The 19172-nt window shown below is 42.0% G+C and overlaps 1 protein-coding gene across 4 annotated transcripts in view; it reads left to right on the forward strand.

Annotated features, from left to right (window-relative positions):
* LOC136869295 (sialin) overlaps window positions 1-19172 on the forward strand; it is a 144985-nt gene that overhangs the window by 88828 nt on the left and 36985 nt on the right. For all 4 annotated transcript variants that reach the window (XM_067144837.2, XM_067144839.2, XM_067144840.2 and 1 more), the window contains 3 exons: window positions 604-1043; window positions 10945-11032; window positions 18572-18792. In XM_067144837.2, coding sequence (XP_067000938.2) covers window positions 604-1043; window positions 10945-11032; window positions 18572-18792 — 749 coding nt within the window. The remainder of the gene's footprint in view (window positions 1-603; window positions 1044-10944; window positions 11033-18571; window positions 18793-19172) is intronic.

Genomic DNA, 19172 nt, shown 5'->3' on the forward strand with positions numbered 1-19172 from the left:
TGGCGGCCGCTTTGCAAATGATTTGGTGTCCGCTGCGTCCAGAGGACTACCAGGGGCTTGTCGACTCACTTCCACGGCGTCTCACTGCAGTTCGCAGGGCCAGAGGAGTCCCCACACGCTATTAGGTGACTGTCCCATGACATTTGCTAAGTCAGTGTATACTTCGTACTAACTGTAATATTAATTATTAATGTTATACGTACTATGTCAACTACTGCGCTTAAAGTAAATCTGTTATAATTTTCTACTGGCACATTTTGTTTAGTATTGTTTAGTCTAGTGAAATCATTATTTTATTTTTACATTTTTAGGATTTTACAAAATAAAATAAATTTAATACATCAGCTTGTGCTTCAGAAAATGTCATCGCAACGCCTGAACGTATTGAGGGAATTTAAGTTACAGTCTTCCCTTGAGTTTTTAATACTAATGCTATCAACTTAATACTGTTTAATGTTTAGCTGAGAATCTGCTTCTCTGAGCCCAAATCGCAGATTATGTGCTGTATGAAAATGCAGGCTGCAGTGATTAATGATTGTTGATAAGAGGGAAGCTCATTTAGAGATTTTGATAAGCAAGGAAGATATTCTTATCATGTTCCAGATGGCAGATGGGAAGTTCCAGCACGCTATGTCCTAGCACTGCTCGGATTCTTGGGCATCACCCTCCAGTATGTTCTTAAAGTCAACCTGTCGGTGGCTATCGTGGCTATGGTACATTCTGTGAACCATTCCACGTCGGAGCAGCAGGAGGATGTATGCCCCATTGAGGATAGTTCAAGTTCCGAGAGTGATGGTGGTGGTGATGATAAGGGAGAGTTCTCTTGGGACGAAGGGCTCCAAGGACATCTTCTCTCTTCTTACTACTACGGTTATATCGCCACTCAGCTGATAGGTGGTCGACTGGCTGAACACTATGGCGGCAGGTACGTGTTCGGGCCCGGAGTGGCTCTTACCGGAGTACTGGGTCTCTTCAGTGTGCTGGCAGCAAGAAGTAACGTCTACGTCTTCATAGCTCTCCGAGTACTACAGGGCATGTGTTCGGTAAAACAATTTCTTATCTCTTTCTTTCTTTCTTTCTTTCTTTTTTCTTTCTTTCTTTCTTTCTTTCTTTCTTGTGTTAAGAGGAGTGGCGGGTCGTGCAAGAAATCTGATGTGAAATGTACTATTTTTAAATAACCAACCTAAGGGGTAAAAATCAAGCAAACAATAATAATAATAATAATTATTATTATTTATTTATTTATTTCGTGTCAGAGTGTTGAGAAACTTAAAAATACATATAAGGTATTATATACAAATAAAACAGAATACATTTTATGTCACAAAACATGTTTCACACAATGTCTGCCCAGAAATGGGCAACAGAAATTCCCTCTTCCGTGGCTTGAATCAAGTCTTGAAGTGTACAACGAACAGGGCAGGACTGACAGTCATACAGGTGTTGGGTAGTTTGTTGCTCCCCACAATCGCAGAAGTCTGAGTGATCTTTCAGATAATAATAATAATAATAATAATAATAATAATAATAATAATAATAATAATAATAATAATAATAATGGCGTAGGGACGTGGCGCCCCCATCGCCCAGTGGGAAACCACTGCAATCAGCCACCTGAGTACCGGCGGGAGAACCGAGGCATAGGGTATGGAGGAAATGCCATCCCGAGTCGAACATCAGGCTCTCTCCAACCTTGGAAGTAACTTGGTCGATGTAAAACTACACCGACCCCAAACTACAAGTTTTCAACTGCAAAGCATGGAGGAAAATTCAACAAGAAATTGTACCCCATGTGGTAACCAATCCCCCGTCGCCTTGAGGGACGCAAGCAGGCCTTCGGATTCTGGGGAGCCTGCACCTACATGCAAGGAGGTATCGGAGACTCCTAGGAACAAAATCAGCCACAAACAACAAAAATTTTTTGCTACCTTCAATGCCAACTCCCTCTTGAAAGTTGGTAAACTCAAACATCTTACGGATGTCCTCTCCCATCATGAAATCCTAATTACAGCAATTCAAGAGTCAAGGTTTACTGATGAACATGCGTTTGAATCACAAGGTTATAGAATCTTCAACGGGAAAACTGGCAAACGTGTGATGAAAACTGTACCACACCTCGGCACAGGATTTATTGTCAGCAGGAAAATTATTGATTCAGTCACCGATTTCAGCTCTCCTAACAGCAGGGTCTCGATGCTTAGCTTTCGGAGTATGAACAACGTACACACGCTTGTGAACGTACATGCACCAATTAACCAGGCAAACAAGAAAGACCCAGAAGGAACAGACAAATTCTGAGAGGACCTGGAAGATGTTATATCAAAAATTCCTGACAAACACACAATCATTTTGCTTGGAGACTTCAATGCCCAGATTGGCAAAGAAAGGAAATTCCAAAATATCGTTGGAAACTATCCAGCCCACAGACGAACCAACCGAAATGGGGAAAGGCTTATAGAGCTTTGTAAGGCATTCAATCTTGTTCTTAAGTCAACAGCCTTCAAACATCTACCAAGAAAACAAAAGACATGGATATCACCAAATCCTCACTTGGGAGAATTTCAAATAGATCATGTTGCCATTGCACGAAAAGCAACACAAGAGATCCAAAATGTTAAAGTCCTGAGAAGTGCTAACCTTGACTCAGACCACTATCTATCCAAGATCAAAATTAAGCTTCATCCAAGAAACACCAAAAGAGTTAAGATAAAGAAAACTAGCAAATTTGATACAGAAAAGCTGAAAACCAGCGAAAAGTTCACTCAGAAACTTCAGTCTTTGGACACAGAAAATTGGGAACAACTGAAAAATGCCATTGTTGAAACGGCTGAGGAGACAGTATTGCTAAAGAAACCAAAGAAGCATCCGTGGTGGACTCAAGAATGTGATGAAGCCATAACACAAAGACAAATCGCTTGGCAAAGATGGAATTCCCTGAAGAATCCAGAAAGATATGAAGACTTTCTGGAGGCTAGGAAACATGCAGCGAAAGTGATCCGCCAAGTAAAGCGCGCATTTGACAAAAACCAACTGACACAGATCGAGCAGGACTTCAATAAGAATAATACTAGGGATTTCTATAGAACCTTCAAACACAACCTCACCAAGTACACCCCACCAAGTCTACACTTCCGAGATCAAAATGGAGAAGTTGCCTACAACGACAAGGATAACTGCCAAATCTTGGCTAAATATTTTGAATCTCTTCTTAACTGCGAAGAACCAGAATCAGAATTCACCTTTGAAGAATCCAGACATCCCAACCCAGACTCTTCTCCCCCCACAAAAGAGGAAATCAAACAGATAATTACATCATTAAAGAACAACAAAGCACCTGGAGAAGATGCGATAATTGCTGAACTCTGGAAAGCTGCAGGTGAAAAGGCGATCGATAAACTAACTGAGATCATTCGCGAGATCTGGGAAACAGAGAAGATCCCAAATGATTGGACAGCAGCCCTGATTCATCCCCTACATAAGAAAGGTGACAAAACAGATGTAAACAACTATCGCGGCATCTCCCTTCTCGCAGTAACATACAAAATTCTCTCCAAAGCCCTTCAAACTCGGGCAGAAGAGCAACTTGATTCACAGTTGGGTGAATACCAAGGAGGCTTTAGAAAAGGACGATCTTGTGCAGAGCAGATCATGAACCTTAAGTCTGTCCTGTCGTACCAAAAATCCAGGAATAAGAATTTTGTACTTACTTTTGTTGACTTCCAAAAAGCCTACGACTCCATAGACCGACACACACTCCTCCGCATTCTGAAGGAAATGGGCTTAGACAACAAAACGAGAGCTATCATTCAACAGACCTTAACCAGCACTACGTCCAGGGTGAAATTCAGGGAAGAAATTTCGAACGTCTTTGAAATCATGACTGGTGTTAGGCAAGGGGATGGACTACCACCGCTTCTCTTCAACTGCGCTCTAGAGAAAATCATTCGGGAATGGCGCAAGGAGATGTGCAAGGAAGAGGTTGAGAATGGCCTTAGAATAGGATATAAGAAAGATGATCTTATCATAGACTGCCTAGCTTTTGCAGATGACCTAGCGATCTTTTCTGATTCCCTGGATACTGCTGAAAAACAAATTAACCTACTGAGAATCCAAGCAGCAAAAGCTGCCCTCAAATCTCTTTCCAAAAAACAGAGTTTATAACCAACATCAAGCCAGCCCCCAGAGAGCTCATTGTGGAACAGGGAAAAATCAAGCAGGTGGAAAAGTTTAAGTACTTAGGCGAGTGGATAGTACCTAACAACTCTGAGAAAGAAGCAATCATGTGCAGAATCAACAAGACGGAGGTGGCATATCAGCTGTCCAGGAATGTCTACAACAAAAGATCAGTGTCCATCAACGCCAAGCTTAGGTATTATTGTTCGGTTGTACGCCCGGAAGCACTGTACGCAGCAGAATGCCTTGCAATGAACAGAAAAGGTCTGATGGAGAAGCTAGAAGCTAAAGAAAGAAAAATCCTGAGAAAGATTCTTGGACCAATCAAAGAAAATGGTGAGTACAGGCGACGACACAACAGCGATCTGTACCAGCATATGGAGAGGATAACGGACACGATTCGGAAAAGGAGGATTAATTTTTATGGCCATATAGCACGCATGAGCACACAGAGACAAACCAATAGGATCTTTTCCTACTTTCTTAACAAGAAAACCAAGGGACCCTGGTTTATCGAAGTTGAAAAAGACCTTCAAGAAATAGGAATCACACTCGAAGACATCCAGAAACGTGCTCCTCTGCAGAAAAAGCTCCAGGGATACAAGAGGTTCCAAGAAAGGCCAAAGTTGAAAACAGGCAAGAAGTGGACTGATGAAAGGAAGGAGGCTCACAGAACGAGAATGCGTGAGTACTGGGGAAGAATTAAAGCTCAAGGATGCAAACGGTTGAAATAACGTGGTCCACAGCAGGCCGAAACGAAGAAAGAATAATAATAATAATAATAATAATAATAATAATAATAATAATAATAATAATAATAATAATGAAAAACCCCAGCCTGTTTCCAGTCATTCGAGCGGGTCAGGAATGGAATGAACGAAACCCCCATCCAGCGGCGAGGATAGGAATTGTGCCGGCTGCCGAAGCCTGTCGCACTCCTCTGGGGGCAATAATTAATGAATGACAAATGAAGTGAAATGATACCGGAGAGTGTTTTGGGAATTAAATATGACAGGGAAACCGGAGTACCCGGAGAAAAATCTGCACCGGCTCCGCTTTGACCAGCACACATCTCGCATGGAGTGACCGTGATTTGAACCATGGAACCCAGCGGTGGGAGGTCGGCGCGCTGCCGCCTGAGCCACGGAGGCTTACATTAATAATAATAATAATAATAATAATAATAATAATAATAATAATAATAATAATAATAATAATAATAATAATAATAATAATAATAATAATAATAATAATCTTTCTTCTTTATCTGTTTATCCTCCAGGGTCGGTTTTTCCCTCAGACTCAGCGAGGGATCCACCTCTACCGCCTCAAGGGCAGTGTCCTGGAGCGTCAGACTCTGGGTCGGGAGATACAACTGGGGAGGATGACCAGTACCTCGCCCAGGCGTCCTCACCTGCTATGCTGAACAGGAGCCTTGCGGGGGAATGGGAAAATTGGAAGGGATAGACAAGGAAGAGGGAAGGAAGCGGTCGTGGCCTTAAGTTAGGTGCCATCCCGGCATTTGCCTGAAGGAGAAGTGGGAAACCACGGAAAGCCACTGCTAGGATGGTTGAGGTGGGAATCGAACCCACCTCTACTCAGTTGATCTCCCGAGCCTGAGTGGACCCCGTTCCAGCCCTCGTACCACTTTTCAAATTTCTTGGCAGAGCCGAGAATCGAACCCGGGCCTCTGGGAGTGGCAGCTAATCACACTAACCACTACACCACAGAGGAGGACAATAATAATAATACGAAATAAAATTCTGTCGTTTTATCGATCTAATTTAATTCAAGATGACCAAGTTAGTACATACACACACACACAATTAAATTCGACCATGAATAACCACACTTAACCAATTGCTGTCTATTTCCAAAGTCTCTGTGTTCCTCATAGCTGGTAGTGTGGCTCGCTGGTATTACCTGGATGGGCAATAATCCTCATTAACAAAATTGACACTTTCGCTTGGCTCCGTATGCTCAATCGCTTCACACAACAGCTGCACGCAGACAAGTTTAAACACACAGTCCGCCAGCAATCACGACGAACGACGAATGTTCTTTGACTCGACTCCAAATGAGTCTAGTCACTCACACAATCAACACAGTCAACGTGGCCGTTCTACACAGTTAATTACTCAGCACGTATTACTCGGCTGGAATAACACAGCACCACTAAACAACAGCTACCACACTTTAACATTACTCTTTGTCGTATTCACTCCAAGAACAAAACTGACAACAGCCACACTATTACCGAGCAAGTGGCTGTGCGGTTTGGGTCACGTAGCTATCACCTTGCATTTGGAAGATAGTAAGTTCGAACCCCACTGTCGCAGGCCTGAAGATGCTTTTCCGTGGTTTCCCATTTTCACACGAAGCCCTTTCCTGTCTGCGACGTAAAGCAGATTGTAAAACAATTTAAAAATATGTTATCCAAGTCTCAACTGACAGTGACTCTGTTGGTACACCCACCACACACTCGACACTACAACAACGACTATCAGCTCTACTGCTGTCCAACTCCATTATCCCCTAGCTCGCGGCTAGCCTCCTTTGTATCCCCGATGATGGAATTCCAGACTTTTCGGACTGTGGCCGAAATGAGACCATTCTAGTTACGTCTTCCAGAAGGTTCAAGAGGAACAAGTCGAAGAGAATAGAGAGGAGAAGCCGTCAATATGATATCTGGCTGGGAGCTCTCAGCTGACTCACTACTGTTGGGAGATCAGAAGAATGCACAGTGATGCAATGGTTACCATAGCAACTCCGCTACTATCCAGGCGACTTTATATTATCTTCTACTGGCAGCTCTTCGCTCTTGTCAGTTGTAATCCAGCGAACTGCAAAATGTGAGTCAATGTTTTCATATAGCAGATACGAGCAGATAGGAGCCGATCTGTCTGGGCAGAACAGGAAGTTCGTGCTTGCAGGCCACATTTCTCGTTCTTGCATTCTTCTCGTCTCTACACAGTACCTGTAGTTCCTTCCAGGAAATACCAAAGGGGGCTACAGACTGAGGGGTGGAACGTATCAAAAACAACAATATCATAAATATAATATTCACTCACTGTAGACTAGGCCTACCCAGCTGTTTTATTTTCACCTTTTATCTCCACAGTTCTAAAAGAAAGGGGCCTCTTCGGCAGGCTTTCTACTGTGTTCACCAGGTTGAGACAAGCACAACGTAAACTTCTCACCTCTTATTTCACAACTCAATCTCTGAAGAGCGACGAGCATCGTCGCTGCCCATTGGAGTCGCGACGACATGGTTTCATCGCGCATGCGTACAAGTATTTTCTCGACGCGGCTTCCACAAGCCCGCATCATTTCAGCTCTTACACGACGTACGCAAGCGCACTTCACACCACTAGTTAAAAAGAGAATGCTTCAGATATTTGCTTTTCGTTAGGCCGACAGTTCGAAAGAACAGTGTTAATTAAATGATGATAATAATAAAAGAATAATAATCGTATGGCCTCAGCTATAATAACTATATAACAATAATTAGTGAGTTACAGTTCATTAGCTTACAAGGAGTGGCCGCCACTGGTTAGGAGTAGTAAATCGAAAAACCAGTGCATCAGACACAAGGACATGTAGCTCCTCTATTCTCCGAAATAAAAGTGGCTACTGACCCCTGCAAATATTCTTCGAGATTTTCGACTCTTAGGGTTGATATTCTGGCACGTTCGTTGTTTGTCTGAAAAGCAACATGCTTGTTGTGTGTGGCTCCTATGCGTATAGTGACGTATATTAAGGTTACTCGTACTTATTTCTCTGGAAAAGTGTGCATTGCTATATGTTATTAAGGCTAAAATGTTTTATACTAATCTCGAACCGAAATATAAAAATGGCGCTTATACTTTGAAATCGTGGACTACAATACTCGAAGGCTAGTCAAGCTATTATAACGCAAACCAGCCAAGACTGAACCTTGCTAAGAGAAAAGTGTATACCTTTCTTCTAATGTACAAGGAAGCACATCATTGGGTGAAAGTAATGTGATCAGTCATCAGATTTTAAACGGCAACACTGTGACACTCCAAAAATACCTAGGAGTTACTCGTGGCAGAGTCCTGACATTCACGAAACACTGTATGAACTGAAAATTGAAAGTTTCCACCAAGAATAATCTACTGAAATAATTGTTCGGATCACAGTGGAGTAGTTAAGCACAAATTCTTCGAACTTCAGCATTGGCACTCTGTCATTTCGCCACGGAGTGTTCCTGTCCAGTTTGGTAAAATTAGCTCATGTCAAACAGGTGGACGTGGCTCACAATGAGACCTGCAGGTTAATAAGAGCTTGATTGAAGTCGAGGGCTTTACCATTTCTCAAGAATAGCACCATCCTTCGAGAAGTCCAAAATTGACCATGAAAGTACTCATTCCCTATATGGACATGGACCCTCTGTGCAAAGACTTGGGTCTAGGTAAAGTTTCCTTCAAAAATTAACAGAACTAAAAATTTCAACTGATAGGGCTAAGTTACAACTGTGGAAGGCAAAGGTTCCCCGAATTCTGAGGGTGGAAGATAAAATGCGAAACTTTACCACCTGGTCTTGATGAAAGTTGGATTGTTAATGACTAAACAGGCTGAGACCAGGAGTGGATTTGTCTGAGGTCAGTTTGGCGAGGTGAGGCTACATCAACGCCGACATGATGTAGTGTGATTACAGAGAAAACCAAACCGTCGAGCACATGCTTTGGTGTCCACTGGGTTTATTTTCTTGCACAGTAGATGACCTACATTAAGCCGACAAGGATGCATTCGATTTGGCAAAGTTTCGGTAAAAACAGCGGAGTGTTAAGATTGTTTAAATTCTGTGTTATGGGATGCAGTAAGCTAACTGGATGGGTATCTATATTAGAGAAAGTTAATGGGGGTTTCGTCGAAAAGCAGAACAGTAGACTGCACAAACTGATGTGCACATTGAGAAAGGGGGGATGAGGGCGTCCTGCCAGTAACAATGAATCAAGCACAATGAAATGAAGAGCAAACAGTGATTAGAAGAAAATATATACAGGATACAAGGATTCGTCGTTTTGTTTTCATTTTGCTTTGCGTCGCACCGATACAGATAGGTCTTAAGGCGACGATGGGACAGGAAATGGCTAGGAGCGGGAAGAAAGTGTCCGTGGCCTTGATTAAGGTGCAGCCCCAGCACTTGCCTGGTGTGAAAATAGGAAACCACGGAAAATCGATGCAAGGGTTTGAACCCACTATCTCCCGAAGGTAAGCTGGCAGCCTCGTGATTCAAACAGTGCAGCCACTCGCTCAGTGGTTGGTGTTTTAACAGTGGCAACACCTTTGTATATACGCCAGGAAACGTCTCTAGTGTATCTGGCCTAAGTCGTTAGGTGGTTACCTAACGTATATGACAGTACATTGACTTTTTTTATCCAATTCTTCGGACCTGTGTTGTGCTGCAAAGAAGACCGCGAGGAGGCGGTCCAAAGGTACGTTCTCGAAAGAGGAACAACCCAGTTAAATAAAGACTGAATGTGTCCATGACCGTGCAGGTACACTTTCTGCAGACTCTTCTCATAATTTAACAGGGCAATGCCCGACCGAACATGGCGCAACCGGTGGCTGAGGTATACGCTCAGTGAGGCTCGGAAGTGCTCTACCATCCCCCAGACTTTAGCTCCTGTGATTTTTATTCGATTCCGAAGATGAAGGAACCACTTTGTGGTATCCACTTCCCAACTGTTCTAGACATTATTCAGGCGATAGACCTCTCCATCCACACAATCCAGAGTGCAGGCGCTGCGATGGGTGTAACACGTCTTTTGCAGCTCTGGGGACGGGTTCTATGCAATGCTAGTGGCTACATCGAGGGACTGTAGGGGTTCACGAAGGTTACTCTTTTGTATCGTTTGTAACAAAATGGTTGCTGATATTTAAGTACCAATCCTCATATAGTGCTAAATAATGATACCTAAGGGGGAGGGGGGAAACTAGAAGAACAAGGAACATATGGCTCAGCATCACCCGCTTCATCGTTCGCTGGCAGACTCGGAGTCGACTGAGCACATGTCGCAGATATCTTTCTTGAGGTTATTTGGAATCTCGGGTTTTGGACGATGTAGCTGGAATTACCGAATGCCACTCAGTCCAAACCAATTCTTCGGGTTATATCTGGCCCTGCTTTTCCCGTTCAAATACGATGTACTCCAGATACACACATACATTAGTACATTACCTTTTTTTTTTAGTATGTGATTATCAATGTTCCCCTACATATTGCTCAACCTCATAATTTTAATTTCCTGCAGTTTCATTTACAGCACTACAGCTTAAGAGGCCTTCTTGAGCTCTTACAGAATTTATTTCAAATTTACCAGCTTCACTGATAAGGACAAAATCGTCAGAGAATCACAGGTGGTTGAGTTATTTGTTATCGATGTTGACGACCTAACTCTTGAATACATTTTCTAGCTTCAAGGTGAAAAGTTTGAATGAATGGTATCACCCTGTTCCTGGTTGGAATCATCTTCAATCTGTCTCAGGGTAGCGCGCTAGAAGATGTAGTTGATCAACCATGAGTATCTGGAGACGATGCAGGGAGTTCTCAATTTATACCAGTTCCTGAAGTGTTGAACTAGCTCATGAACTTTGGATCCATTCAGCACATTCTTCTTGATAATTTGAATACAGCATTTAACAGAATAGTACGAACATCTTGAACATGTATCCTTATGTGTGAACACCACGAGCGATATACTTATTTACTCTACATTAACGCTGATTTAATCCTTGTTGCAGGGCGTCGTCATCCCATCCCTCCAGTGCATGTTCTCTCGGTGGTTCCACCCTAAGGAGCGAGCTCGCTTCTCCGCCATTGTCTTCTCTTGTGAGTATAAACAGCTAGTATTTTTAGTTTAAAAAGTATCGCTCTCCCTGCAGTTAGTCCCTCACTCTATCCACTATCATTGGTGTGGTGTACTACACTCAAACCCTGGAATTGATTTTCACACTTTCAACATTGTTATCTTATAAATAAAGTTGTAGGGGGTCCGCTGTCTGTAATTCCTTTTGTTTTGCCAAATTTTCAAATATCTATCCGTTTTAGGTCAGCTCAAGACTGAATCGGTGGTTTTTACTTTTCGTGTCTGTCTATTTGTTTGTCTGTTTGTCTGTTCCATCATCACGTCGAAACGGCTGGATAGATCTCAACCAAACTTCATATTTAGAGTATACTCATCCCGGGGAAGGTTTCGATATGCATATCATTTTAAAATCTTTGAAAAGACGGGGGTTTTATAGGAAAACCACAACGGTTTTCCTCCATTTTCTCTTATACTATTGATTTTCTGTAAACTCTGTGGATCGTATGTGAAAGGTCTCTTCATTATAAACAACTTTTGTTATGTTCATAATTTACCTTACTCTTCAAATGACGGAGACATTTACTATTTTCTGCCGATACCATGCTCTGCATTGAGTGACCGACAGACCGACAACGAATATATGTGTTACCTTGGCAACGTCTCTGACTGCTTGCCAGCAAGGAAGTAATGTATTGCCATTTTCCTCATCATTCCTTTAAATTCGTGGTTGTTTCTTGGGTAGAAAGCAAGAGAATCGTCAATCGGCCATTCTGCGGGATATTGGCGGAATATCATTGGAGGTTATAACCGTCCTCGAATAGCTTAAGTAATAACACAAATATTCATCTTCTTATCTGATTACCTAAGAATCCCTGCGCCTAAATTTCTCTCCGATTACCGCTTTCTTATATCCATAACTCACACCGGCATATTTTATTGAGGAGCATTTGATTTTCCAATACATTCACTTGGTATTTACATATTTGCCGTCATCCGGATGTCCTCAGTTGTAATCCATTTTCTATTAATTTCAACTTACTAAACTGTATTATTTTCTTCCTTAATTACCAAGTATGTATGCGAGTGCTAATCCCGAATGCTGGACACTCTTTTCTTTGAGGAAATATTCTAAGCTATGCAAATGTATAACTTTTGGCCCAGGAAAATTCCGAAATATGGATGCAATTTTAACGACGGTGCAGACCTTCGTTTCGGGGTAATTGGTGGCTAATCAGTAAGTCGTATCACGAGTCAGAAAGCAAATGGCGTTTCATTTTGGAGACATCTACAACTTTTGTCCTATGACGTTTCGTCGTATTTCTATCCCTAATACGTTAAATACAGCTGTATTTCACGATTTCAAGTTGGTTTTGTACTTTTACACGTATATGTTATCATTTGGCACACTTATAGGAAAGGTAGAATCATGATATTCGGCACGCACATTGACATGACCATTGGCCATGTTATAGCCAAATTGTATGATTCTAGCTGTTACATGAATATCAAAAATATAAAGTAGTATGTGAAAACTGTACAAAATTTCACCCCATTCAATGACTCTAACTCAATCTAACCCATAAATATAGGAGATACGAGAAGATGTCATAGGACCAACCATGCAGAGCACTGAAAGGGGCGTCTGATGGTGAAGTCCGTTTGTAGATACGTCGTACAGTTTCAAAGCAGTAACTGTCGAAATAAAGGTCTGCACTTCTAGAGTGTGTCTGTACATTGACAATTTTGACGAAATTTCCGTACAGTTATCCGTTTCAGGTGTAATAATGACCATCTGCATATATTCAGTTTTGGTGTCTGTCTGTTTGTTTGTTTGCTTGTTTGTCTATAACTTGGAAACTACCTGATATATTTCCACCAAACTTGATATTTAGAATCCACCTGTCCTTTGGTAGGTTTTAGGGCAAATATTGTTTCTAAATCCCTGAATTGACTGGGGGATTATACGAAACCAAAACCATGATTTTGCATTCCCACAAAATATACACAACCAAATTTAATGTAAATTTACCTGCCTTAATGGAAATTAATTTCTAAGCTTTTTTCCTCATGTGCATCATTTCAATACGAGGATTAATAAGGGAGATATCATTAACGGACCGTTTTCCGGTACAAGTCCCACCGGACTTAACTCAAGAGCGGGTGCGTGTAAAGTGTATTTTTTACAACTTGAAAACTACTGAAGATATTTGTGTCAAACTTTACATTAACATCCACCTGTCCAACGGTAGGTGTTAATCGTCAATAACATTTCATGTTACCGGAATGGACTGGCGGTTTATAAGGAACTGAAATGGTGATTTTACTCTTACACATTATGTACAGTACAAGACCAATCTGACTGGAAATCGACCAAGCGTGATGGAATTCCATCTCTAAAACTTTTTTTCATGTGAATTTTTTCGACAGGAGGATTAATAAGGAAGATATCATAAACGGTCCGTTTTTCAGGTTAAGTCCAGCGGATATAGCCCAAAAGGTGTTGTACGTGGAGCAGGTTCCTTATCTATCTATGTAAATAAAATCGTAACGACCGTGTGCCTGTACATTGACTATTTTGGTGAAATTTTCGTACAGCTATACGTTTAAGGGGTAATAATGTCCATCTGCATATTTTTGGTTTAGTTTCTTGAAAGTACTAATTTTTACACTCCTCACCGAAAACCCAGATTGCGGCATAATCTGCCAGTCGAAGAAGGATATTGAAATTTGGCAAAATTATACGTTTTAGCCTGTAACGGACGGAAAACTTCCAAGATCTTTAAATTTTTCCCTTTGTATCCCGAAGAATATCGACATATGGAGGCAATTTTAATGATGGTGCAGACCTTCGGGAAGTATTATCACATAACGGATAGCACAATCCCCGTTCAATTTGGAGTGATCTACAGCCTTGGTCTTACGACATTTTGTCGTATTTCTATCCCTTTTACGTTTGATTTTTCTCTATTTCTCGATGTTAAGTAAATTCGGACTTTTCACGTACATAATTCATAGCTTCCATCACTTATAAGAAAGATAGAATCATCAAACTCTACACGAAAATTGGTCCACCCAGTAGCCATATATGAGCCAAATGCTATGTATATGTAGCTGTCACTTAATTATCCGAAAAGCAATACAATGTGAGATAATCTTACACAAATTTTACCCTATTCCACGTTTCTAACTCAGTCTGACCCATGAATAGATGAGATATCATAAGACGAGCAATTTAGGCCGCTAAATCGGCGTCTTATGGTACAATCCTTTCTCGATATGATGTACCGTTTAGCAGCAGTTAATCTGTAAATGAAGGTCTGCAATAATGTAAACAAGCACATACTTTCGTATGTCGAACTATATATATACAATGATGTCGATTTTGTAGCGATCGAGAAAGGGAGTGTCTGCTATTGTAATCAGTACTCCCCACACCGACTTTGACTGGCAGTAGGAATGGGGTCCTTCTCCAATTCCTGTGTAACTGGTATTAATAAGGCAGGCCCACCATTGTAATGAATAATTCATTTCTCGATTTGACTTGCAGAAGGCAAGGGAGCATGCAGTTTTGTTCAAAACTCCCCTTACCCGATTGTGTTTGGCTGTAGGCAAGCGTTACCGCACTTATAAACAGATGTACCCATCTAAAATGTGACTGGCAGTAAGCTGGCTGGCAGTTGGAAAAAGGGCCTGTCATTATAATTGTTACGGAGTTATCCATGGAAGGCAGAGGTGAAAGAAGGTGCGGGCTGGAATGGGTCTAACTACAAGTCCGAAAGATGAATTAAAATGTTCATAAAGGTTATATTTTCAGAACTTAACAAATTTTCATGTAGACTTTCAAAATTCAACAAGTAACAAATCAACGAGAAGCCAAAATCAGGTACAACGAAATCACAAGTTTTAGGGGATCATTACAAGATCTTGGCTTCGAGCTCCAAGTTTTATAATTCCTGAGCTCTCAGCTCACAACCACAAAGTACCAAAGGGCAGAAAACCCCTAATTACATGGAGCACTTGCTCCCACCTAGTCATTACAGAAAACTTCTCTTATCACATTAGGTGGTTTCAGAAACATTCCTACAACAAATTATTGATCTGCTGCCACTAGCTGAAAGAGTAAAACTTACAGAAGTAACATCTTACTACAGTAATAATTGCTATTACACTGCCTGACAAAAAAATTAAGCATCCAGAAGGGGAGGAGGAAACGAAATGACTCTTCCCGCTTTGAGAGGGTATGTGACGTTATTTCAATGATTACAAAATCGACCCAAATTTACAAAGAACGTGGCAGTACGAAACCACTTATCAGTATGACGTTGCACACACTCTGGTCTGGATGTATGTACTGATTAGGTGGGGAAAGGTGTCAAAAGCCGTTGTATCTTCTCCTGAGGCAAGCTGGTCCACAACTGTTGTAAATGGCACTGAGACGGAGTAGGTGTCCGAGCTGGTTCCACATGTGCTCTATCGGAGACAGATCTGTGGATCTTGCTGGCCACTGAAGTACCTCAGCATCACGCAGGCAGTTCATAGAGACACGTGCCGTGTGTGGACGAGCATTGTCCTGTTGAAAAATGACACCAAGATACTGTCGCACGAGAGGTGACACATGAGGATGCATGATGTCCGTGACGTAGTCTTGTGCCGTCAGAGTTCCTGAAGTCATCTGAAGTCATACCCGATGGCTCCCCACACCATGACGCCAAAAGTAACACCGCTCCCGCTGTTCCTTTCCAAAACATTGGAAGAATGGGACCTTCATACTCGCAGACGATGGTCATCCGGGTTGGTGCAGAACCGTGATTCATCGCTGAACACAATACGACACAATTCACCAGAAGCCCATGCTTCCCGATCACGGCACCACTCCAAACGCAGCCATTAGTTGTGTTGTTAGCGGCAGCCTAGGCATGGGGCGGTAATTCCCTAGTCCGGCTGCTGCTAGCCTCCGACCGATTGTGCGGGATGACACAGAATGGTGCAGGGAGCCAATTACTTGTTCTCAGATGACAGGCGCAGATGTGAAGGGGTTACAATGTGGTTGGTGCACAGTGGTGGTGAGACGTGGTCGACAGGAACCTTGACGACGAGTGTGTCCGCCCTCACATTCCCGTGCAGTCAAACATCGGGCTACTGTCACATCCGAATGCCTCACAAATCTGGATATTGAACGATTCGACCAGCCGGCTAAATGGAGACCCACAATCAGGTCCCTATCAAACTCTGTCAGGTGCTGATACGTGGCATCTCCATGTACTTCACAGTGATCACTCAACATCTGACGCTGTTCACGCTCCTACTGCACTCTGGTGGTCGTTCTACCTGTCGCAGAGAATTGCAACTCTAATAATTTACATACCCGCCGATGGTGTGTACGTATGCGAAGTTACATTGACATCCGACCACTTCGTCTGGGTGCTTCAGTATTTTTGTCAGGCATTGTATTAACATTTAAACCATCGTGCTTATGTTCTGTATTATCCTTGTCATTACGACTAACTGGAATATTTAACGCACTTTACTGCCTTCTCACTGTTTCTACACATCTTAAATACTGACACAGACTATCACAATTTACACTAAAAGTAATGAAAAAAGCGAGGAAATTTATCTACATAGCAAAAATGCAAGGACAAATCACAGGCAGTTGTGCATCACTGTATTCCACGTGGACTGTATACCTGACTAAAATTTACACATAGGGAGAATTATATTGGTCAAAAGCAGCCTGCTATTAGTCAAGAGCCGAAACGACTCGAGACAACCTCATTGACTCTCGTGTCGGCAGGTGGCCTATTCCTTAATGTTTGAGTCGGCGGTTGTCAACCAAGAAACGTGACGAAAGCATTCGTCTGTTTCTTAGACATGCTGTCTGTCACTCCTAAGTGTTCCTATTCTGTTTGATATCTCTGTTCTATCACAAAGTTATACAAGGAGTAATTTTAATACCACCTATTCAATACAAAATTTATTCCACTATAGTGTGGTTAAATGCACATGGAAATTATCAGAAATTTTAAGGGTACATGTTTCGCCCACTATTTATTGGCCATCATCAGCCACAAACAATCTTAAAACACATATGATCTAAGGAGTCATAAAAACTTACTTATTAAAAAGTATTGATGAATATTTACAAGTGTTAATACTGTGGATGCTAAATGTTTACAGTACAAATATCATCATCATCATCATCATCATCTGTTTACCCTCCAGGTTCGGTTTTTCCCTCGGACTCAGCGAGGGATCCCACCTCTACCGCCTCAAGGGCAGTGTCCTGGAGCTTCAGACTCTTGGTCGGGGGATACAACTGGGGAGTATGACCAGTACTTCGCCCAGGCGGCCTCACCTGCTATGGTGAACAGGGGCCTTGTAGGGGGATGGGAAGATTGGAAGGGATAGGCAAGGATGAGGGAAGGAAGCGGCCGTGGCCTTAAGTTAGGTACCATCCCGGCATTCGCCTGGAGGTGAAGTGGGAAACCACGGAAAACCACTTCGAGGATGGCTGAGGTGGGAATCGAACCCACCTCTACTCAGTTGACCTCCCGAGGCTGAGTGGACCCCGTTCCAGCCCTCGTACCACTTTTCAAATTTCGTGGCAGAGCCGGGAATCGAACCCGGACCTCCGGGGGTGGCAGCTAATCACGCTAACCACTACACCACAGAGGCGGCTACAGTACAAATATATTGATTAAAACAAAACTTATACTAAATTACTAGTACTAGTAACTAGACTAAAGTTGCAGATACATTCGGACATACATTACATCTTGAGAATAAGTTGAAAACATTGTTTACTACGGACATCCACGTCTACAGAAGACATTTTATGTTACACGAAATTGTCGCCCAGCCTACCTTCTTCTATTTGATATTTTAGCAACGTTTTTACGTCAAATTCTTCGATGTTTTACACCACTTCACGACATACCACTATTTTTATTCAACTTTCCAAGACGTCATAAACTATACCGCCTTCAATTCAACTACTTATTTCCATCCTTATTTTATATATTGGCCTCAAATATGAGCTTATACTGTATCTTTTAACCGTCTTGTTCTTATCCTTTTGACGCCTTATTTTTGACGTCTATTTTCCTAATGTAATATGTTGCTCAAGTTTCTCATCAAGAGGATCCATTTCAGTGCCAAACATGATTATTTTTTAAAAACTATGTATGACTAGTACTTTTAGACAAACATACCAATTTTTCAAAGTAATTTAGTATAAGTTTTGTTTTAATCAATATATTTGTACTGTAAACATTTTGCATCCACTTGTAAATATTCATCAATACTTTTTAAGTAAGTTTTTATGACTCCTTAGACCATATGTGTTTTAAGATTGTTTGTGGCTGATGATGCCCAATAAATAGTGGGCGAAACATGTACCCTTAAAATTTCTGATAATTTCCATGTGCATTTAACCACACTATAGTGGAATAAATTTTGTATTGAATAGGTGGTATTAAAATTACTCCTTGTATAACTTTGTGATCAGCTATTTTTCAATACGGAATAATGACGAGAATAATGGTTTGTAATCTCTGTTCTAGCCATAAATTTTGGCAGCCTGGCCGGTTTGAGTGTCTCGGGAGTACTGGCGTCCTACGGCGGTTGGCCGCTCGTTTTCTACGCTACGAACGGCGCTGCAATACTCTGGTTCATTCCGTGGATCCTGTGCGCCTACGACTCACCAGCGTATCATCCACGAATAAGTGCTCGGGAGAAGGAGTACATTCTCGAGGGATTGGGCCAGGACTCGGGGCCCAGCAAGGTGAGACATGAGATGTTTTTTATTGTCTTCTTCTTGTACCAACCATATGCTTATTGGATGTCAGCTGTCATCAGTCCGCCTCCGTAGCGTAACGGTTAGTGTAATTAGCTGCCGTCCTCGGGGGCCCGGGTTCGATTCCTGGTACTGCCAGAAATTTAAGAATGGCAGGAGGGCTGGTATGTGGTTGAAATGGTACATGCAGCTCACCTCCAATGGGGGTGTGCCTGAAAAGAGCTGCACCACCTCGGGATGAGGACACGAGTTTACGTTTTAGCTGTCATCAGAACGATGTGGTTCTTGTTCTCAGCATCTCGGAAAAGAGTGGGGTTACTGATCCCATACAGTACCATTCTCGTAGATTCCGTAGCCAAGATATTTTC

Source organism: Anabrus simplex, chromosome 1 (genome assembly GCF_040414725.1).
Source record: "Anabrus simplex isolate iqAnaSimp1 chromosome 1, ASM4041472v1, whole genome shotgun sequence".
NCBI lineage: Eukaryota > Metazoa > Arthropoda > Insecta > Orthoptera > Tettigoniidae > Anabrus > Anabrus simplex.